The following is a 23,971-nucleotide window of genomic DNA, read 5'->3' on the forward strand; positions in this document are numbered from 1 at the left end:
ACCTTTTCCTCAATAATGCTGACAACTTTCACTATATGGTGATGCAGAGGAGAGGACTCTAATTTTTATTCCTTCTTTTGAGCATCTCTGGTCCTCTTATTCTTCTAGACAAATGAGCCTCTATTTAATGTGAAGCCTGTTGCTTTCTGAAGAGTCAACGTGGTGTATCTTTAGAGTAACTAATATCTAGGGGTTTGTTTTGTTTTTCTAAAATTGTTCTTGAGCCAGCTCTGGTGTAAGTGATAATGCACCCCAATGGGCATTAGAAGATCTCTGCTCATATGCCAGTTTTACCACCTATCAGCTGTGTGGCACTGACAGGTGTCCTGTCCTCCCAGAGTTTCTCTTTCCTCATTTGAAAAATTAAAAAATGACAGTCTTTGTCTTGCAGTGTTTAACTTAATGATGAAAGGCATGTAAATTTATTAGTTAATAATTTGATTTATTAGCTAATTATTAGCTAATAATTTGGTCATTAAAGATGTATGAGTAATTTTTGCTATTTCATGTCTAAAGCGATGTATTTTTTCTTTTTTTTCTTGTTTTCATTTTTCTTTATTATTATTATTATTATACTTTAAGTTCTAGGGTATGTGTGCATAATGTGCAAGTTTGTTACATATGTATACTTGTGCCATGTTGGTGTGCTGCACCCATCAACTCGTCAGCACCCATCAACTCGTCATTTACATCAGGTATAACTCCCAATGCAATTCCTCCCCCCTCCGCCCTCCCCATAATAGGCCCCAGTGTGATGTTCCCCTTCCCGGTCCAAGTGATCTCATTGTTCAGTTCCCACCTATGAGTGAGAACATGGGATGTTTGGTTTTCTGTTCTTGCGATAGTTTGCTGAGAATGATGGTTTCCAGCTACATCCATGTCCCTACAAAGGACACAAACTCATCCTTTTTTAAGGCTGCATAGTATTCCATGGTGTATATGTGCCACATTTTCTTAATCCAGGCTGACACTGATGGACATTTGGGTTGATTCCATGTCTTTGCTATTGTGAATAGTGCCACAATAAACATAACGTGTGCATGTATCTTTATAGCAGCATGATTTATAATCCTTTGAGTATGTACCCATTAATGGGATGGCTGGGTCATATGGTATTTCTAGTTCTAGATCCTTGAGAAATTGCCATACTGTTTTCCACAATGGTTGAACTAGTTTACAATCCCACCAACAGTGCAAAAATTGTTCCTATTTCTCCACATCCTCTCCAGCACCTGTTGTTTCCTGACTTTTTAATGATTTAGAGTGATGTATTTTTAGTCAATTATATTAAATATCTGAAAGGCTTTCATTATCAAAGTTTCCTATTATTTGAAGTAGCATTAAGATACATTTTTCTTTATATGAGGCATAGTATTCTATTCACTGATTTCTCTCAAAGTCATAAATTCCCAACTGGTTATTAATGTGAGAATACTGACTTTTGAGTGATTTTCTAGCATCCAGTCTAAATGACTTCAGTGTTTCTCCATCATCTTTGCACATTGAAACAACCAGGGTCTTTTATGTTTTTAATTATCACTACCTTGACTCCAATCCAATGCAATGAAACCACAGTGTCCTAGGTGGACACTGGAAAGAAAAAGACAACAAGACTAAAAAATATTTTTAATTGCTCAATGAGCCAAAGTCCATTCAGAAAATAGCATAATGTGTATCTAGGTGATTGGTCACCTTACATGTTAACGAGGCATGCCTGAATTAGCAGGGAGAGATATAAAAGCCTTGCAGTGCAAGCTGCCAGTTGTCTTAGTAAGAAGAGAAGGCTTCAATGGATCCTTTTGTGGTCCTGGTGCTCTGTCTCTCCTGTTTGCTTCTCCTTTCACTCTGGAGACAGAGTTCTGGGAGAGGGAAGCTCCCTCCTGGCCCCACTCCTCTCCCTATTATTGGAAATATCCTACAGTTAGATATTAGGAATATCAGCAAATCTTTCAGCAATGTAAGTATGCTTTATATTCCTCCAGTGACTTGAAAAGGGTAAGTTCTTTGACTTCTATTTTTAAATAAAATATATTCCTGGTACCGCACTATTAAAATGGATCACTGTAAAGCAAAATACTCCCTGCAAACTTTGATATTTCTCTTGTCTTTTCCATTCTGTCATTGTGGGAAATAGTGGGATGAGTTAATGAATTTTGTGAGTGGAGAAACATTTTGGTCAGTATACGGTAGAATCAAATCAATATAGTGGAAAAAGTTTGGAGTGATGGTTCTCTTTTTTGCTTCATACCACTTTGCTCTAATTTTTGGCTGAAGGTAAATTGTAAGGAAAGTGTATGAGTTTAAAGTTGTCATCCAATAAGTCATCTATTCTATTAATCATGTGTTTTATTCAGAATTGCTATGAAAATTGAAGTTCTCTGAAGAATAAATTAATGCTTAATGTGAAGGCAACAGCTATGGGTTCAGGATCAACATAAGTAGATGAAAGAAAGACATATTCAGTCAGGGACCAATTGGTGGCAACAGAGTTCTTTTGAATTCTGCATAAAGCTGCCATCTGTGGCTAAGGTTGCTGGAGGATGGAAGACATTGTTCTTCCAGCAGATGCTGAATGTCCTGTTTCTGTCTCCGTGGTGCTTACTTTTTCTGTATTGGCAGTAGCAGCAGTTAGAAACTTGACTTGGCATTAGAATCACCTGGAGTGCTTTATAAAATATGGATTACTAGTGTTCATCACAGGACTGCTGAGTCAGAATCCTTACTGTTGGAGCCTTCCAGGTGACACTAAAATTGTCAGCTGGGTATTGGTCTCAAGGTGGACACGGGGGACTGATAAATTGCTCAGGAATCAGAGTTTAAATTAGCAGAAGTTCCAGTTTGGAGCTTCTATAGACTACCTGTGGGACTCTGAAAATGAATTTGGAGTTCTCCTGACCTCCGTTTCTTTATTTATAAAACAGGGCGAATAAATGTGCTGAATGTGTTAAAGTGAGGATGAACCGTGACTTGTGTACCAATTGCCTGGGTCATTACACGGCATGTCACAGGCCATCTAAAATGGCAGCTATAACAATCACTATCACATTTATGTATAAAATTCAGAAATATCAAATCTGTGTGTAATAAATATAAACATTAAACTATACAATGATAATATCAGTCTGAATCATACATAATATTTGAACCAAACAGCCACTTATTTTGCTGCTATTTGCATCTCCTTTCCCAGTTCTCAAAACTCTACGGCCCTGTGTTCACTGTGTATTTTGGCCTAAAGCCCACTGTGGTTTTGCATGGATATGAAGCTCTGAAGGAAGCCCTGATTGATCATGGAGAGGAGTTTTCCGGGAGAGGTGCTTTGCCACTAATTGAAAGAAGTCACAAAGGGCATGGTAGGTGTGCAGGTGCCTGTGTCAGCATTGGTAATTAGGGTTAGGAGGATGAAAAGCAGAGACTTGAAGGCAGAGCTTAGCCCATCTGCATGGCTGTTGAGTTTCATCTTCATCTTCTTTACCTGAGAATCCCCTCCTAGTTTCTGTTCTTTTTTTGTTAGGAATCATTTTCAGCACTGGAAAGAGATGGAAAGAGATGCGGCGTTTCTCTCTTTTGACCTTGCGAAATTTTGGGATGGGTAAGAGAAGCATTGAGGACTGCGTTCAAAAGGAAGCCCGCTGTATTGTGGAGGAGTTGAGAAAAACCAACGGTGAGTGACTCTACTCTGCATCACTGACCTTAACAGTCAGCTCTCTTTACTAAGGATGTCCTTGGTACATTTCAAGGATGGTCAGATCTTCATTGAGCATCCTGGTTGTCAGCCCCCGAGTGGTGGAGGGAGGTTTAAAGCAGAGAGAAAAGGGAGCTTGTGTGTGTCTTTGTGGGTGTACGGGCATGATAATGCACACAGTGTGGGTATAAAAGGTCATTTAATCCTGTTTTCTCCTCAATTTTGTTTCCTTGTTTTCAAATTAGAAATCATAAATGCAGGTCTTCAGTTCATTTTTGAAAAGCATTAAACAGCAATGTTTCCCCTCTAGCATAAACCTGGGTTCCAGCTTTCAGAACATTTCACCAGAAAATACTTGGCTAGTGAACATGGTGGGAATTACCCCATCACACCCTTATGGAACGTGAACCAAGTGACATGTGCTTTCATTTAACTGAACTTTATTCATATGGTCAAACTCACTGACATGTCTGGGGATTTCTCCCAGGTCCATGCCTATAGTTTTGACCAGTGGTGATACTATGTATGGTTTTGCCTGTTTAATTGTATCTCAGTGCAGTTCTCAGTTGTTATTTCTCAGGAAATACGGTATTATTTGGAAAATATCAGGATTAATTATTTTTTATTAACCATTACTTATTATAGCAATTTATAAATTTTGAGTAAGCATATGCTATGGTATGTTTCAGCAAAATATATAAATACCAATTTATAAATGATCTGTTTAACTATTGTGAATAACTATTCTGTTTTTCTTAAATGTAATTAGGCTCTGCTTTCAGTTTTGCTTATCTTTTCCTCTTGTTTATTGGATTTTAGCTTGGACATTTATGGTAATTCCTTTCTTCCCCGTGCCAACTCTACTTACCTATGAAGGGCTTGTCACAGTGAATCTGAATATCAGCTAGGATTCCAAATTAACTTTTAAAAAATTATCTCTTCTAAGCGCAGTGAATGGAAAGACTGAAAATCAAATTTTACCTCAGTAAACACATAAACACATGCACACATACAATCCTCAAGGCTTCTGAAATTACCCTCCATGCCCTCAGCTACAATAAAACTTTTTCTGAAAGCTTAGAACACTGTTATGTTTACAGGAACCCAGCTTGAAAGCAGCTAACTCAACAGGTTTCCTGTTGTTTAATGTCCTTCCATTTATTTAGAACACTTTCAATTTACTTCACCTTATTTAGGATATATAGATGTGAATTTGGGAACTCCTTACATATAAAGTTTATTCATCACTTGATTACAACAATTTCACTTAGAGAACCCCCCCTACTAAAAAAGAAAACCTTTCTTATAATTTATTTACCCATAAAATGATATACTTACTCTAACATATGGTGAAAATTTAAAAATTTATTAAAACATGCTTATCTTGATGGCTATATGGAACAATGTCCCAGAATCTTCAAGAGTGGTTTTGTCCAAATGAATTAAATTTGGAGCATGACTGGGAATAATAAACAATAGTTCCTAAGAAATGAAATTCATTGTTTTAAACATTGAAATAAGAAATAAAAAGTCTCCATTATCAGTTTACTTTTACTTTTTGTTTGCCTTACTGGGATTTATATTGAAATAAAAAGTTTTCATTTTATTTTTTGGATAAGAAAATCACTTTCATGTTTATAGTTCATTTATATTAGTTTTTCTTCTCGTATAACATGGACATATTCTGCTTTTTACATTTTTTTTTCTTTAACTACGTGAATTCACCCACAGTCTCCCTAACTTTAGTTCCTCTTTACTAATGTAACACAATTCTTTTAGCTATTTATTATGTATTAAAAGTTTCTAGGTCCTCAACTTTTCTCTCCCTTTGTGCTTTATTGTCCACAGGCTTTCCAGACAGATGTGATTCTGCTTGAAAAATGCAATTAGAGTTTTTAGAACGTCTTCTTTTAATTCCAAAATAGCAGACACCTTGGGTTATAAGGGTTTAAATAAAGGCAGTGGGTGTGAATTGCCACATATGAAATGCCAGTCTTTAACGATCTAGGTTGTTATGCTCCACTCAGATTTCAGGTAAAACTGATGCGCTGATTTCACACATGCTGATTTTTATTTTTGGGGTGCAAGAGGAATTTGTCAGGAATTGCTTACAATTTCTAAATTTCCTTTACATCTTAACAAATGCATATTTTAAAATTATTTATATTTTAATTGAATTTTAAAGTTGTTTCCAATCCTTTAGCCTCACCCTGTGATCCCACTTTCATCCTGGGCTGTGCTCCCTGCAATGTGATCTGCTCCATCGTTTTCCAAAATCGATTTCAGTATGAAGATAAGAATTTTCTTACCTTAATGGAAAGATTCAACGAGAACTTCAGGATTGCAAGCACCCCATGGATCCAGGTGAGGCCAGGATTTTATCTTCCCAAAAAATCACTCTCTTTTCTTTTAAGTCCAAAATTCTGTGTGAACTAATCCTTGAAGTGCATGTTTGAACACCACAGTCCTCAAGTAAACATCTGGGAAAGATGACTGAGCCTTTCATTTCACACAAAGAAACTTAATGCCTGAATATTGGCCTGGCTTTCAAGTCTGTTAGCTTCCCGACTCGTGGCTTTCCTACTAAACCCCAAAGCCGTGTTTCTGTACTTTGATGACCGCCCAAAAACATGCCCATGTCATTCCATGGACATCTGGGCCCTTTCTGAAGGCTTCCATTACTCACTAGTTTCGTCCTCCAGTTCACACTTAGAGACCTCTTCACCATACTACTTGGCAGAAATATCCTAATTTGGGAAGGGAATATCTCCTTCAAGAAGAAAGAATAAGCCAGGCGCGGTGGCTCATGCCTGTAATACCAGCATTTTGGGAGGCCGAGGCAGGCGGATCGCGAGGTCAGGAAATCAAGACCATCTGGCTAACAAGGTGAAACCCCGTCTCTACTAAAAATACAAAAATTAGCCGGGCGCAGTGGCGGGCGCCTGTCGTGCTAACTACTCAGGAGGAGGCTGAGGCAGGAGAATGGTGTGAGCCCAGGAGGGAGAGCTTGCAGTGAGCCGAGATTGCACCACTGCACTCCAGCCTGGGCAACAGAGCGAGACTCTGTCTCAAGAAAAAAAAAAAAAATATATATATATATATATATATATATGTGTGTGTGTGTGTGTGTGTGTGTATATATGTGTATGTGTATATATATGTGTGTGTATATATAGATAGATAGATAGATATAGGTGACCCTAGAAGCTACCAGAAAACACTGAGTAGGGCAGGGGTGTTTGGTGCTCCATTTGGGATCCTGGCTGATGAGGTAACTGGATTAGGAATGACAAAATAATTGGCTTTATAGTGTATGAACCAGAAACAAACATCCCAGTTTTACCCTGTGCTGAGCTAGCATGCCCTAGGCTCTGCCTGAATAATAGTTGTGTGATCGTACGGAAGTCACTTAACTGCTTAGGTGTACAGTTGGGATTCAAGGTATCTTTGAGCGCCTCCAATTTCTAAAATACTTGTTCCATTTTTGAGGCTGCTATGTAGAAATGAAAATAGCAGGGACTATCTTTGTGCTCCAGTCACGTTGACCAAACTCCCTTAACATTGGTGTCATCTACAAAATGTGAATCATAGTACTTTATACCGTCTTATATTTCAAGGTTGTAGGCAAGAATTGTTGTAAAAATGAGAAAATTGACATAAAGATACTTTTATTCAATACAAATAATGTATTATATAGAAAATAACTCTCATTTTCTATTCTCTGGTCAGAATTTTCTCCCTCAAATCTTTCTGTGAGTAGAGAGAACTGCTGTACATTCACAATAAAAATTTACCCATTAAGATCTATACCATATATTATTTATATTTATAGCTATACTTTCTAATCAGGACTTGGTATATGGTACATATGTCTTTATGATGTGTTTATATTTAATCATTTTTTTTTTAGGTTTGCAATATTTTTCCTTTTCTCATCGATTACTTCCCAGGGACTCACAACAAATTCCTTAAAAATGGTGCTTTTACAAAAAGTTATATTTTGGAGAAAGTAAAAGAACACCAAGAATCACTGGACATTAACAATCCTCGGGACTTTATTGATTGCTTCCTGATTAAAATGGAGCAGGTAAGATGTTTGTAACAGATCAGCATTTTGATTTCTTTTCCATTTCGTGCTTCATTAAATCCTTCTCTAATTATTAGGAATGTTTAAATGGTCAGACCCATAATGCTTGATTAGCATTTTAAGAATATATAGTATTTATGTGTCTGCAGTAAACATCATGGAAAACATAAGATTATCAAATGGCTAGAATACATTGACATTCTTCTTCAAATAAAAATAATCTACCAGAGGAGAATAGAATGGACACTGCAGCCAAAGGGAAGCAATTACAAATGAGGTAGCAAATATAAAATATTACCATAAATTGAATATGGGCATTATCATTACACATAATGTATGTGAGAATGGAAAAGAATGGCTTAACCAAGGTGGACTTCCTGAATGTCCCATAGATTGAAATATACCTTAAATTATTCACAGTAAGGAACAGGGGAGAGGTTTCAGATGGGTTGAGTAGTTTGTGGAGAGGTATATGGTAAGAAAGAGTAGGTGGATGGAACAGAGAAACCCGAATTTGGTGCAACCTAAAGTGAATTTGCACCAATAAGGAGTTGGAGGTTGGTGTCTCTGAGGTAACCTGTAAGCATGAATCCTGTTGTCACTGCACTGTTTATTGAACAAACTCTTTTTGTTCCTACTGAATTGTCTTGGCAATCTTACCAAACACCAATTGATTATAAAGGGGAAGGTTTGTTTGTGGGCTCCCAATTCTTCCCAATTGATCTATTTCTGTCCTTATGCCGGTAATACATCATTTTGAAATCTTAATTACTATAGCTGAACTACTATACTGAATTACTATAGATAAATTACTATAGTTACATCTTAAATGCAAAAGCTTGATACCATAGTATCATCAAGTTTTAAAATCAAGAAATGAGAGTCCTCAAAGTTTGTTCTTTTATTTTTTTAAAATTTTTATTTGTATTTTTACTTTTCTTTTGAGATGGAGTCTCGCTCTATTGCCAGCCTGGAGTGCAGTGGCATAATCCTGGCTCACTGCAACTTCTGACTCCCAGGTTCAAGTGCTTCTCCCGCCTCAGCCTCCCGAGTAGCTGGGACTACAGGTGCACACCACCACGCCCAGCGAATATTTGTATTTTTAGTAGAAACAGGATTTCACCACGTTGGCCAGGATGGTCTCGATCTCTTGACCTTGTGATTGACCTGCCTCTGCTTCCCAAAGTGCTGGGATTACAGGCATGTGCCACCACACCCGGCTAAGTTTGTTCTTTTGAAGACTATTTGGTTTATTTTGGGTTCGTTGAGTCTCCACATGAATTTTAAGATAAGCTTGTTCATTTCCCTAAAGAATTCAGTTGGGATTTTGACAAGAATTGCATTAAATTTGTAGATTGATTCAATGAATTTAAAGATTGAGGTGGAATTCACAATCCATATATTATCCAATTTAAAGTGTATACTTTATTGGTATTTAATGTAATCACGATGTTGTGCAATTAACAGCTCTCTTTACTTTCAAAACTTATCACTCTGTAAAAATATACCATAGTCATTAAATGATCACATCTCATTCCCACCTCATCATGTAGTAAGTAGTAATCTGCTTTCTGTCTCTATGGATTTCCCTATTGCTAGCATATGTGACCTTTGTTTCTGACTTCTTTCACTTACCATAATGACATGGAGGCTCCAAAAAGTTGTAGCATGTGTCAGCATTTTTGTTTTTTTGTGGCTAAATAATATTCCATTATACATGTACACATAACAACAATTTGTTTATTATTCATCTGTTGGTGTATATTTGTGTTATTTTCATCTTATGGCTTTTATAAATAATGCTGCTATGTATATTTGTTATAAGTTTCTTCATGGACATCCTTTCATTTTCCTTGGGTATAGTCCTAGGAGTGTTAATTCTGGGTCATATGGTAATTTTATGTCTAATTTTTTGAGAAGCAATTAACATTTCTAAACTGAATGCACCATTTTACAATCCCACTGGCAATATTTGAGGGTTCCTATTTTTCCATCTGTTAATATTTTTTAATTTTACAATATTTTGTGTCAGTGCAAAGTGGAATTTCATTGTGATTTTGACTTATATATACTTAATGACCAATGAAAATGAACATCTTTTCATATATTTTTTCCTATTTTCATATGTCCTTTATAGAAATGTTATTCAAATCCTTTGTGCATTCTTTAATTGAGTTGCTTATCATTTTATTGTTGAACTGTAAGAATTATTTGTGCATTCTGAACATTAAATCCCTATGTATGATATGAAAAATATGTTTCTTCCATTCTGTAGGTTGTGATTTCACATTATTAATTATGTTCTTTGATGTACAAACATTTTATTTTTATTATTTTATTTAGTTTGTTTCCTTTTTTCTCTATTTTTTGATTTGATGTACAAAAACATTTTACTTTTCTAAAGTCCAGTTTATCTATTTAATCTTTTGTTGCTTTAGTGTCAAATCTATGAATTCATTGCCAAATCTGAAGGCATTAATATTTACCCCTATATTTTATTCTAAGAATTTTATAGTTTTAACTCATATTTGAGTTTTTCATCCACTTTCAGTTATATTTTGCATATGGAATGAGGTAGGAGTCTAACTTCATTCTTTTGCATTTGGTTATCGAATTGTTGCAGCACTGTTTGTTGAAGAAACTCTCCCTTTAGATTGAATGGTCTTGGGATGCTTGTTGAAAATGAACTGGCTATTGATGTTTACAGTTATGTTTGGGATTTAAATTTTATTCCATTGTTCTTCTCTTTCCTTGTGCCAGTACCACACTGTTTTCATTTTTACATTTATGTTTGGGATTTTACCTTTTAGATGTTTACATTTATTTTGGGATTTAAATTTTATGCCATTAATGTTGTCTTTCCTTATGCCAGTACCACACTGCTTTCACTAATATAGCTTTGTTTCTAAGTTTTCAAGTTGGAAATTGATTCCACTCCCTGTTAGTTGCATATAAATTCTGGATTGGTTTTCCCATTTCTGCAAAACAGGCCATTAGAATTTTAATAGTGATTACACTGAATCTTTACATTACTTTGGGGAGCATTGCCATCTTAACAATCTTACGTCTTTCAACCCTAGAGTGTGAGTTTTTTTATTATTTAGATATTTTTATATTGTTTTAGGCAATGTTTGATTATTTTCAGTGTGAGAATCTTTCACCTCCTTGTTTATAGATTTTTAGAGCTTTCATTCCTTTGCATGCTATTGCAAATGTAATTATTTCCTTGATTTCATTTTCAGATTGTTCATTGCTGGGGCACAGCTGAGTTTTGCATTGATCTTATACTCTGAGATTTTGCCTAAAACATTTATGATATGGTTTGTCTGTGTCCTCACCCAAATCTCATCTTGAATTATAGTTCCCATATTCCCCGCATGTGGTGGGAGGGACCTGGAAGGAGGTAACTGAATCACGGGAGCAGTTTCCCCCATGATATTTCCATGATAGTGAGTAAGTTCTCTTGAGATCTCACGGTGTTATAAGGGGTTTCCCCCTTTTGCTCAGCTCTCATTCTTCTCCTTCCTGCTGCCTTGGGAAGGAGGACATAAACATATTCTCTTGCTTTCCCTTCCACCATGACTGTAAGTTTCCTGAGGCATCCCTAGCCAATTAAACCTCTTTTCTTTATAAATTACCAAGTCTCAGATATGTTTTTATTAGCAGCATGAGAATGGACTAATACAACTTATTAGCTCTAGTTTTTTTGTGTGGATTGTATGGACTTATCTTTATATAGAATCCTGTTATCTTTAAATAGAAATAGTTTTACATCTTCCTTTGTTATCTAAATGCCTTTTATATCTTTTGCTTGCCTAATTGTTCTGGTTTGGACTTTAAGTACTACGCTGAATAGTAGTGGTGAAAGTGTATACATTTTTTTTTCCTCCCTGATTTTAGGGCATAAGCTTTTAGACTTTCACAATTTAGTATGAAGTACCTTTGGAGTTTTTATAAATATATTTTATTATGATAATGAATTTTCCTTGTGTTCATAGTTTTTGGGTGATTTTATCCTGAAGAGTGTTGAATTTTGTCCTATGCTTTTTCTGCTTCTCTTGAGATAATCATATTATTGTTTTTTTCCTTTCATGCTAATAATGTGATGTATTAAAGTGATGATTTTCTTGTTGAACCACTCTTGCATTTCTGGTATAGATTCTACTTTATCATGATGTATAAGCCTTAAACATTTTTAAAAAGTGTGTCAAAATATGCATAACATACAGGTTGCTATATCAGACATTTTAAATGCATAATTTAGGGACATTAAGTACATTCACATTGTTTTACAACCATCACCTCTATTTCCAGAATTACTTCATCTTGCAAAATAGAAACTCTATACCCAATGTACAATTTCTCCCTCCTCCCAGCCCCTAGCAACCATTCTAACAAACCAAAACATTCTGTTTTCTGTGTCTATGAATTTAACTGTTTTAGGTACTTCATAAAAATCAAATCATACGGTATTTGTCTTTTGTGACTGGACTTTTTCACATAGCATGATAACTGCATAGTTCATTCATGCTACCACTCTACCATAAAAAGAATAAAATAATGTCTTTTGTGGCAACTTGGATGGAATTGGAGGCTGTTATACCAAGTGAAGTAACTCAAGAATGAAAAATCAAATACTGCATGTTCTCACTTATAATATGTCTTATTTTTTCATTCACTCTTAAGTTAATGGGCACTTAAATTTACTCCATATCTTTGCAATTGTAAATTGTGTTGCAATAAACAGGCATGTGCAGGTGTCTTTTTGATATAATGACTTCTTTTCCTTTGGGCAGATAACCAAGAGTGGGGTTCCTCCTGGATTGAATAATAGATCTACTTTTGGTTGTCTGAGAAATTTCTATACTGTTTTCCATAGAGGTTATACTAATTTACATTCCCACCAGTAGTGTATAAGTGTTCCTTTTCTCTGTACCTACACCAACGTCTATTGTTTTTTTGACTTTTTAATAATGGTCATTCTGACTAGGGTAAATGTACCTCATTGTCATTTTAATTTGCATTTCCCTGGTTACTGGTGATGTTGAACTTCAAAAAAATTAATATGTTTGTTTGCCATTTGTATATCTTCTATTGAGAAATATCTGTTCATGCCATTTGCCCAGTTTTTTTTTCTTTCTTTCTTTCTTTTTTTTTTTTTTTCTGAGACAGGGTATACTCTGTTGCCCAGGCTGAAGTACAGTGGTTTGCTCACAGCTCACTGCAGCCTCAGTCTTTGGGGCTCAAATGATCCTTCCACTCCCTCAGCTTCCTGAGCAGCTCAGACTACAGCCATGTGCCACTATGTCCCACTAAATTTTTTCTTTTTTCTCTTTGTAGATATAAAGGTTCACCATATTGCCCAGGCTGGTCTCGAACTCCTGGGCTCACGTGCTCCTTCTGCCTTGGCATCCCAACATTCTGGGATGATAGGAGTGAGCTGCTGTGACTTGCCTGTCTACTTTTTCTTGGGATTATTTGTTTTTTTCTTGTTGATTTGCTTGAGTTCCTTGTAGATTTTGGATATTAGATTTTTGTTGGAGGTATAGTTTGCAGATTTTTTTTCTATTCTACAAGTTGTCTAGTTATTCTGCTCATAGTTGCTTTTGCTGTGTGGAAGTTCTTTTAGTTAATTAAGTCCCATTGTCAATTGTTGTTATTGTTGAAATTGCTTAAATTATTAGCCTAGGCCAATGTCTGGAAGAATTTTTCATAGGTTTTCATCCAGAATTTTTATGGTCTCAAGTCTTAGATTTGAGATTTTAATCCATCTTGAGTTAATTTTTGTTTATGGTAAGAGATAGGCATTCAATTTCATTCTTCTACATGTTCCCCTGGGTAACATAAGCCAACTACAAATCTCATAGCTACCACTGATGCTGGCTGTCTTTTGTAAGTACCACCTACTGGCCAGAGGCCAATACACACAGCCCATTACAACATCTGCTGACACAATAGCACAGCTTTTGGGAAGGAAAAATGTTTTGTGTGACCTCAGCTAACAACATTATTCACATCACCCCAGCTGGACAGGAAGTCTTGAGCCTGTTCACATGCCTAGTACATTACTACTACAGCTGACATCTGAGAAAACCACCACACTAAGGCTATTTATTACCAAGGAAACCTCACAGAGTGTCTATTAGTCCTCTGCCAACCTCATCAGAGGTTGTGCTTGCACCTGCTGCTAGGGGACCAGGGGACAGGTCAGCTTGGTCCTGCTCTGCCCAACATTGCTCTTCTCTGGAGCTAAGAACAGAGCCCAGGCCACTACACATCCCACAGATCTGTCCACAGCTTGAGGCATCAGAGTGCTTCTCCAGTTGGCTGACAACAGATGTCAGTGACCGATTCTCTGCAGAAGGGAGAACCAAAATTACAGGTGAATAATCATAGCCCAGATGGAATAAGGGGAGAGTAATGGAACCTATCAGAGAGATCATTGAACGGATCTACAACATACACAAAGAGAAAGTAATAAGAAGCTGGCGGATATCAAACTGTGAGAGGATTTGTAATCCATAGAAGGGTAAATAAGAAATAATAAGGATTATAAAAGATTACTATAAACAATTGTACACCAATAAATTAGATGACCTAAATAAAGAGAGGCTTTAGTGGTAATGTCCCTGCTCTCATTTTTGAGTTTAGTTATTGGTGTCTTATCTTTTTCTTTTTATTTAGTCTGTCTTGCTAGACATTTGTCAATTTTGTTGATCTTTTCAGAGAACCAATATTTGGTGTCATTGTTTGTTGTATTGCCAGAATCTATTGGACTTAATTCTCTTTTTTCATTTATCTCTGCTTCCATTTATTGTCTTTGAGTTTAGTTTGATATTCTTTTGCTAGTTCCTAGGTTGTAAAGTTATGTTGATTCAAGCACTTGTTTCTTTTTAAATGTAGATGTCTACTGCTGTAAATTCTCTTCCAAGAACTTCTTTTGTTGTGTATCATTATTTTGATAATTTAGTGTTTATTTTATCTCTCAATATTTTCTAATTTCCCTAATAATTTTTTTCTTTAACACACTGGTTGTTAAACACCATGTTGTTTGATGTTTAATTTTCTTCCTGTTACTGATTTCTAAGTCCATTATGTTGTGGCTTGAGAAGATATTTTGTATGATTTTGGTCTTAAAAATTATTCAAAAGTGTTTATTCTCTACCTGGAGAAAGTTGCACTTGAGAAGTTGTATATACTACTGTTGTTGAATAAAATATTCTCTATATGTTTGTCAGGTATAGTAATATCTAGTGTTGTTCAAGTCTTCTGTTTCCCATTAATCTTTTGTCTAGATGTTTTATTAGTGAAAATTTGGTACTGAAATTTCTCACTATTTTTGTGTGAAATCTATTTGTCCCTTCAATGCTGCCAAATTTTGTGTCACATATTTTGGACGTGTATTGATTGGTGCACACACATTAATAATTTTATATCTTTGTGATGAATTCATCCTTGATTCCAACAGAAAATACCTTTATTTGCTTATCTTAAGAATTTTAGCATAAAATCTTTTTGTGGTATTAATATAGCCATTCCATCTTGCTTCAGCCAAAATTTGCATGGAAAATAGTTTTCTATATTTTGCTTTCAGGATTATTGTTTCTTTTGGTATAAGGTGAGCCTCTTATAGACAGCATATAGCTTTCTATTAAAGAGTCCATTCCTTCCAGACCTGTATTTTAAATGGCAAATTCAGTCCATGTTATGTGCCCTTAGTATTTCCATTTACAATGAAAGTGATAAGCTACATCAAAGGATTACTTCTGCTATAATGCTATTTTAAATTTGTTTTATATCTTTATTTTTCCCTCAATTCCCACAATATTGCCCTATTTTTGTCTGATCATTTTTTATCTACTAAAACTTTTGATTCCTTCTTGACTTCTTTCCTGGTATATTTTGTTTCTTTTGTAGTAGTTTCCCTGAAAATTTCTGTTATATCATTCCTTGTACATCATTTTCTTCAGCTCTCTGAGGAAATGTAAGATATTTAAAGGTTTTTTAGTAAGTCCAATGTCTGGGCTTCCTCTGGGATGGTTTCTGTCAAATTCCTTTTTTAGTTGCTAATGCACTATATTACTTGATTCTTTATATGCTACGTAATTTTTGTTGAGAAGTAGACATTTCACATATTGTAAGGCATTAAACCTGAAAATAAGATGTTTTCATCGTCTAGCCATTGCTGATGTTGCTTGATGAATGCTTCAGTCATCAATTTGTTTAGTGACTTTTCCAAACTATTATTGCAAAGACTGTATTTTTTGTCTTATGTGATCACTTAAGTCATTGTACTGTTATTTCTACAGTCAGGTAATGATCTGACAAAGGTTTTCTTAAGTCCCTGGATTAAGCATCAAAAGGACAGAAAATAAAAGAGAAAAGTTTTTTCTCTTTAATTCATCACATGTAATGTGACTGGGGAAGTCGCTTGAGCCCGTGGGGATTGAAACATTGGCCAGCCTCTGTACTATTTCATCAACAATCAAACGATACAACCCCGATTTTTGAAGGAAAACGTTTCTATTGTCCAGTTTGGAACCAAGAAACTGCACCGGCCACACAGTACACTGTTCCCCAAATTGCCATGTAACAGCTATAAGGGATGTTAGCCTCTATGAAAGATGCCAAATTTACTGAAACTTACCAGTTGCTTTCTTTATCCCTTACTTCCCTGGGTGCTACAATTGTTTGACTAGGCTTTAGAGTCCCAAAATAATTTCTTCAGACAGATTATGCAGGGTCAATGGTTGCTTTAGTGCAGCCATTGATTCCTGAACTTCCCAATAATTGTGACATTACCCCAGTAATGCCACCATAAGAATATTAGCATTTCAATCTATGAAATAAATATCCTTCCATGTATTTAGATTTTCTTAATTTCTTCAAACATTGTTTTGTATAGTCTAGCTTAATTATTATAGGCTATGTGCATATTACCTGAAAATCTCAAATTCACTTCAACAGAATTGACATATTAATATTAGTCTATAAGCATAATGCTTTTCTTACTAAAAGTAATTTTTTTTGAGACACAATCTGGCTCTGTTGCCAGGCTGGAGTGCAGTGGTATGATCTTGGTTCCCTGCAGCTTCTGCCTCTTGGGTTCAAGTGATTACACTTCCTCAGCCTCCTGAGTAGCTGGGATTACAGGTGCCTGCCACCATGCCTGGGTATTTAAAAAAAATGTAGAAATGGGGTTTCACCATATTGGCCAGGCTGATCTTGAACTCCTGAACTTGAGTGATCCACCTGCCTCAGCCTCCTAAAATGCTGTGATTACAGGCGTAAGCCACTCTGCCTGGCCCTGACTTAAAAGTAACTTTACCTTCCTGAGTTTAGAAAACCGTGAAGCTGTTGGTACCAAGGGAGATGACTATCTTTGTCTAGCAAGTATAGGTTTTGAGAGTATTTGTTTTATCTTAATGGTGTTTATTACATAATATTGGACATGTCACATGTCACCTGTAGATTATAAAAATATTATCAAATTAAGGCTGGCCTAGGGATTGGTTAGAAAATAATATATTGGTATATTTATGATTCCCTGTACTCAATATTAAAGACTGCCTCCTTATTGTCAATTCTGTGTCATATCATCTCAGTCCTAAAAGAAACTACTTATCTTTGCCAATTACTTTCTCTATCTTGACTTTCAACTAATGAGCACTTCATTCAGTTAGTCCCTTAGCCTTGGCATCTATCTGCATTATCCCTACTCTCTTCTTCTTTACCCTTTACGGGCAGGTGGTGCCTCAAATCTCTGTCTTAATGATTGCCATTTCTCTTCACTTTTTATATTCCTATTCGTTTCTGAACTTGTTCCCTAGAAAAAGTTGCAGGTTGCCTTCTATCTGGATTATAATTTTGCTGTCCTAATCTTGTCTTTGTGAATTGTGTCCCTTTCACTATATTTCATTCTAGGTTTTGTCATCACATTAGTGTTTACACACAATTTTAGCTTCATAATGAGTCTCTAGGCAATATTGAGCCTATGTAAATTTTTGACAGAAGAAGACAATTGCAAACTCGTGATTCAGGCTTGTAACACCTTCCATGATATGGACCTAAATTACCTATTTCTATTAACTAAAATTATATCCATTTACTAATAAGAAAAAATAGTAAATTATGGTTTAACTAAACAGTGGATTTCTTTATCTCAAATACAAATAGTTTTATGGTGGGTCAAACTAGAAATAATATGGTATTCCTGAAGCATCATAGAGCCAAGTGTTTTATATTATTTTCACCATATTTAGTATTGAAGCTGTATTAACCCATTCTTGCATTGCTATAAAGAAATATCCGATACTGGATCATTTATAAAGAGAAGAGTTTTAACAGACTTATGGTTTCATAGATTGTACAGGAAGCATGGCAGCATCTGCTTGGCTTCTGGGGAGGCCTCAGGAAGCTTACAATTATGGCAGAAGGTGAAGGGGAAGCAGGCATGTCTTACATAGCTGGAACAGAGAGAAAAAGGGGAGGTGCTACACACTTTTAAACAACCAGATCTTATGTCAACTCACTCACTATTGTGACATAGTACCAAGCGAGAAATCTGCCTCCATGATCCAATCACTTCCCACCAGGTCCTACCTTCAACATTGGGGATTACAATTCAACATGACATTTGGGTAGGAATGCAGATCCAAATCATATAAGAAGCCTTCATTTTTATGATTAAGTAGTCATGTCCCAAGACGATGTTTATCCTAACACCTCCTTCACATCTGTCTCTTGAGTAAGAAGGAGTAAATAGAAGACTCATACTATGGTTTGAATGTATCCCCTCAAGTTCATGTGTAAAAACTGAATGCCAGTTTATTAGGTGGAGCCTAATAAAATTGTTTGGCCTTCTCTGGCTCACTCACTTACCCTTCCATGCCTTTCTACCTTTTGCCATGTAATGACACAGCATGAAGGCCATTGCCAGAGGCCAGTGCAATGCTCCTGACCTTCCCAGGCTTCAGAACCATGAGAAACAAATTCATTTTCTTTATAAAGTTCCTAGTCTGTAATATTCTGTTATATAACACAAATTGTACAAAGACAGTGCACCAAAATGCTTCTGCATATATATATTTGGAAAAATAATATGATGTGTGGCTAACCTAAGCAGCAAAGAGTTTCATGAATGGAATTCATGGGCAAGCTGGGAAAACAGGGCAGGAAATGAAGTTTGGGTCAACTGATACACTGTTTCTGCCATACCATATACCATACCATACCATACCATACCATACCATACCATACCATACCATTGTTTTGTCTAATACTGTACTCTCCAGTCTCTTTTTTTGTCTAATTTTATAACATGAGTTTCAAAAAATCCAGTGTAATTAAATATGCTGGCACATAATTTTTCAGATAATTGCATGAAATTATTTCTAGGAAAAGGACAACCAACAGTCTGAATTCACTGTTGAAAACTTGGTTAGCACTGTATTTGACCTGTTTGTTGCTGGAACACACACAACAAGCACCACTCTGAGATATGGACTCCTGCTCCTTCTGAAGCACCCAGAGGTCACAGGTAGGACCACAGATGATGAACAAAGTGAGTTTCAGAACAATGCTGAGAAGATGGTGCCAGTGTCCTCCACCCTGTTTCTCTTAAAGAAGCTTCATTTTTTAAACTTCTCTGTCACTAGCTGTAATCAGTCTAAATTTAATGACATAATTAAGAAAGACATCTTTGCACAATGGAGGAGGAGACTGAGAGCAGTAAAATAGTGTGGCAGTAGCAAAAGCAATAGAGCTCTGGTGGTGTCAGGATTTCAGTGGAGGTAATTTGTGGTAAGCAGAGCCAGCATAAGTTGGCCTGAGACTGAATGTTGGTTTTATTACAGAAGTCCACTTTGAACAGTAGGTACATTATTGAAGATACCCTTTTCTCATTCTTTTTTTAATTCCATGCTCTAATGCTAGGGTAGGAAAATGAAAACTCTCTTTCCTGAAGCAAAAGTGGAAATCCTATCATTTTAGTGAGACTTCCTGAGGTAAATTTCAGTCTAGGAAGTAATCTAAAAAGTTAGACTAATAAAAAAGGTGTTCTGGGCCGGGTGCAGTGGCTCATGCTTGTAATCCCAGAACTTTGGGAGGCTGAGGTGAGCGGATCACTTGAGGTTGGGAGTTTGAGACTAGAAACCCCGTCTCTACTAAAAATACAAAATTAGCTGGGCATGGTGGCACATGTCTGTAATCCGAGCTATTCGGGACACTGAGACAGAGGAATCACTTGAACCTGGGAGGTGGAGGTTGCAGTGAGCCAAGATCGTGCTGTTGCACTCCAGCCTGGGCAACAAGAGCAAAACTCCATCTCAAAAAAAAAAAAATTAAAAAAAAAAAATAAATAAATAATAAAAATTAAAAAAAAAAGAAAGGTATTTTCATTTAGGCAGAGGATGCACTTAAGGAATTTTATTATTCCAGAAGTATGTTTCATAAAACTGGTGTTTGCCAAAATAGGAATTTTTTGAAGGAGGGTTAATAATTTTATCTTTTGCAAACAACTTTTATTTAGAATTTAGAATTTACCTCTAGAATAAATTCCACCTTTCTTTAGAATTTAGATTTAAAGAGTTTCGGTTTTGCAGTAGATAACATACTTTTTCTCCTGTGTCAGGATGTCACTGAAATTTCAATAGCCTAATTAGAAATCAGAATTAGCCTTTTAATAAAAAGTGAGAAGAACAGGCAAGAGCCAACTAGTCTTTGACAAATTCCTGAAACACAGAGAGCAGTTAGAGGGGTGATAATGAACTCAGCACAGAGGATGAAGTTGTAACTTAACTTCAATATCAGAAGTTAACTGATAAATGTTAGAAGAGGACAATTTATCACAAGGAAACACTAATCTGTGTCACTACAATACCATAGGGTTCAGTATAAGAGGTATCGAGGGTCAGAAAAGGTAGGGAATGAGGTTGAAAAAGGAGGCTCTCTCACCCAGGTTTCCTCCACAGCTCCTTTTTTCAGGTAACTGATGTTCCCCCACAGGAAAAGGGAGGCTCGTTCTCTAGAGTAACTGAGCCTAATAAGCTCTGTACTCAGGGACGCTAGGCAGCGACAGGAAAGTGTGAGGTGTAGGGCTCAAAAGAAAGGTACAGAAAGGGTTTCCTCCTTGAATTCAGGGACTCAAATTGTTCACCCTCTTCCTTCTTGAAATTTATCAGCCAGATGTATTCTTCAGAGAGGAAACAACTCTCCAAATACAAAGTTCTAGGAAAGACCTCTGTATTTTAGTATCTGAATATCACCTCATCCACAAATGTTCACTAGAGGGAATGAAACAAAAACATCCACTCCAAGACAGAGGGTCATGGAATTTCAGAACACCAGGATTAAAGGGAAAATCAAAACCTTTCAGAGAGATATATCAGGTCATATATAAATGATTAGCATTCAGACAGTATCAGAATTCTCAAGCATAAATATTACCTTGTATATTAATAGAAAAAGGCTATTTTGAGACTTGAATGTTTGCCACAAACTTTACCCTTTTTTTAGTAATAGAGGTTATGTTCCATCCAAATGTCAGAAACCATGTCAGAAGTCATGATCTCCAGGAATTAGGAAATCTCATGTAGGAGAATGAGAGTGTCAGGGAGGCTGCTGGGCACCAGGCCTAGAAAACAAGCACTTCAGAATGGACCAGGTGGATAACACAGGTGTGGGAGGAGACATCAAGGACCAAAGAGAGGAGAGCAATAGTCTGAGGTTTCTCTATGATTTGTAAATTATTACTAGGAGTTTGAAACATCTGCTTGAGCATTTGGAAACAATTCTAACTTGAAAATGGAAAACTATGATTTATGTAAAAAGACACTGTTAAATCCAAGAAAGTACCAAGTACAAAATGTAATCATATTATCATTGTCTTACCAAGAAAGAGTAAATATGTAGTAGAAATATGTAAAGAACGAATAGTGATATAACCAGAAATTATGGCCTAAGGTATTCTGGTAAATAGAGGGAGGAGAATTGTGTGTGTGTTTATGTGTATATATGTGTGTGTGTATATATCAGTTTGTGGATGTGTGTCTATATATGGGGTGAAGACAGAGATGAAAATTATTATCTCCCATACCAGTAAACCATTAAATATTGTCTAAAAATTGTTAAGGAAAACAATAGAAACAGACAGTCATTATTTAGAAATATAAATATAAATTTCAGAAGAAAGTGCTAGCATGCTCAGAGTGGCCACATTTGGGAAGTGTAAGAATGAAGAGAGTACCACAGCTAATTGCACACCTCCTTCCTACACAAACACACAAAAACACACACATATATATATATATATATATATATATATATATATATATATATATATATAAATTCATTCAAAATTACAGTTTTGAATTCTTCAAAATTCAAACCAAATTGTTTGAATTTCAAATTCAATTTGAATTGTTCAAAATTAAACTGTTCAAAATTAGTTTAATTTTGAACCCCATATATTATGTTGGTATACATGTAATACTGAATTTCTGTTTTTCTTTTTGTGAGCACTGTAATTTCTTGACTTATGTTGTTTATTTTTGAAATAACTTACTATGTTTTTATGAATTGTCATGTATACTAATTTATAGGAGCGTGCTTATGCATTGTGATGCTTACTTTGTAGGAGACTGGTATGTATCCATACTCTGGCAATTCTCTATATGGTTCTGGGCATGTAATCATGTTTGTAATGCTGTTGGGACCCCTATCTGGTGGTTTATGAGCCATTCACTGCTATGACAAATGTGCCACATATCTTCTTTTTTCATCAGCTCTTACTTGTGTCTTATCAGCTAAAGTCCAGGAAGAGATTGACCGTGTAATTGGCAGACACAGGAGCCCCTGCATGCAGGACAGAAGCCACATGCCTTACATGGATGCTGTATTGCATGAGATCCAGAGATACATTGACCTTATCCCCAATGGCTTGCTTCATACAGTGACCTCTGACATTAAATTCAGAAACTACCTCATCCCTAAGGTAAGCTTGTTTCTCCTACATCGTACTTCTGTGCTTTTGAAATTCTCAAATTCCCAGTGTGGTTCCAATCCTCTACCAACACAAGATGAGAGAAGTACAAAGCTTATACATGTGGTGGCTTGATGGACTTTCTGCTATTTCTTTTGGGACTATAAAGATTTATAAAATTGTATAATATATATCTTTAATATTGTTTGGGCTACTCTGTGTTTATACTTTCAAATAATTGTTGAAAATATTGGTGTCAATTTCCCAAACACTCTTTTGGGATTTTTATCAGGATTACATTAAATCTACAGTTCAATTTGGAAAGACCATCTTAATGTGTTGAAACTTTCAATTCATGAATATGATTATGCTCTCAATTTATTGGCTTTCTTCTATTTTCTCAGTAATGTTTTGTTTTCAGTGCACTGACTTGCAACTCTTCTGCTGAATTTTTCCTAGATAAATAATGTTTTGTTGTTTTTATAAATAAAGTGCCTTTTTCATTTCTTTGTACCCAGTATTTGGAAATATATTTTATCATTCTGATGACATTATATCTAGCACCTTTGCTAAATTTACTAATCATCACAAACTACTAATCGTTTTTTGTCTGCAGATGCATTTGGAATTTCCATGTACCTTATTCTGCTACCTGGGTTAATATTTATTTTATTTATTTACTATTTTCCAATTCTTGTGTCCTTAATTTATCTTTATTGCATTATTGCACTGGCTAGGATATTCAGAATAGTGTTAAACAGAACAGAATAGTGTTGAACAGAATTGATGATAGAAGTCATCCTTGTTTCATTTCTGATCTGCAGGGAGGGGTGGAGGTTTAATGTTTCACTATTGAGAATGGTGCTTTCAGTAGATTTTGGTAGATATTCCTTATCAGATTAGGGAAGTTTTCCCTCTTGTCTTATTTGTGTATACATTTTTGTGATGAACATGTGTACAATTTTATGAAATTGATTCCCTGAATGTGTTTGTATGATTTTATATATTGGCCTCACTATCCTCACTAAATATACATAAGTATACATGAGCAATTGGATTTAATCTTCTACATACTGTTCAGGACTTCTGTATTTTTATTTACAAGAGAGTTGGTCTCCAGTTCTTCTCCCTCAAAATTTTCTTTTCAGGGTTTTAAAATCAAGGTAATGTTGGGTGCATAAAACTTCTTGAAAATGATTCCGTAATGTGGGTCTGTTTT

At 35.7% G+C, this 23,971-nt stretch overlaps 1 protein-coding gene across 1 annotated transcript in view; it reads left to right on the top strand.

The window, feature by feature from the left end:
• Positions 1-1,749: 1,749 nt before the first annotated feature.
• The window catches only part of LOC101023648 (cytochrome P450 2C20-like), a 28,711-nt gene continuing 6,489 nt past the window's right edge, over positions 1,750-23,971 (top strand). Inside the window, exons 1-7 of the mRNA XM_009215006.4 lie at positions 1,750-1,957; positions 3,191-3,353; positions 3,515-3,664; positions 5,889-6,049; positions 7,596-7,772; positions 19,170-19,311; positions 22,577-22,764. Of these exons, the coding sequence (XP_009213270.2) occupies positions 1,790-1,957; positions 3,191-3,353; positions 3,515-3,664; positions 5,889-6,049; positions 7,596-7,772; positions 19,170-19,311; positions 22,577-22,764 (1,149 nt within the window). The 5' untranslated portion in view covers positions 1,750-1,789. The remainder of the gene's footprint in view (positions 1,958-3,190; positions 3,354-3,514; positions 3,665-5,888; positions 6,050-7,595; positions 7,773-19,169; positions 19,312-22,576; positions 22,765-23,971) is intronic.

Source organism: Papio anubis, chromosome 11 (assembly GCF_008728515.1).
Source record: "Papio anubis isolate 15944 chromosome 11, Panubis1.0, whole genome shotgun sequence".
Classification (NCBI taxonomy): Eukaryota; Metazoa; Chordata; class Mammalia; order Primates; family Cercopithecidae; genus Papio; species Papio anubis.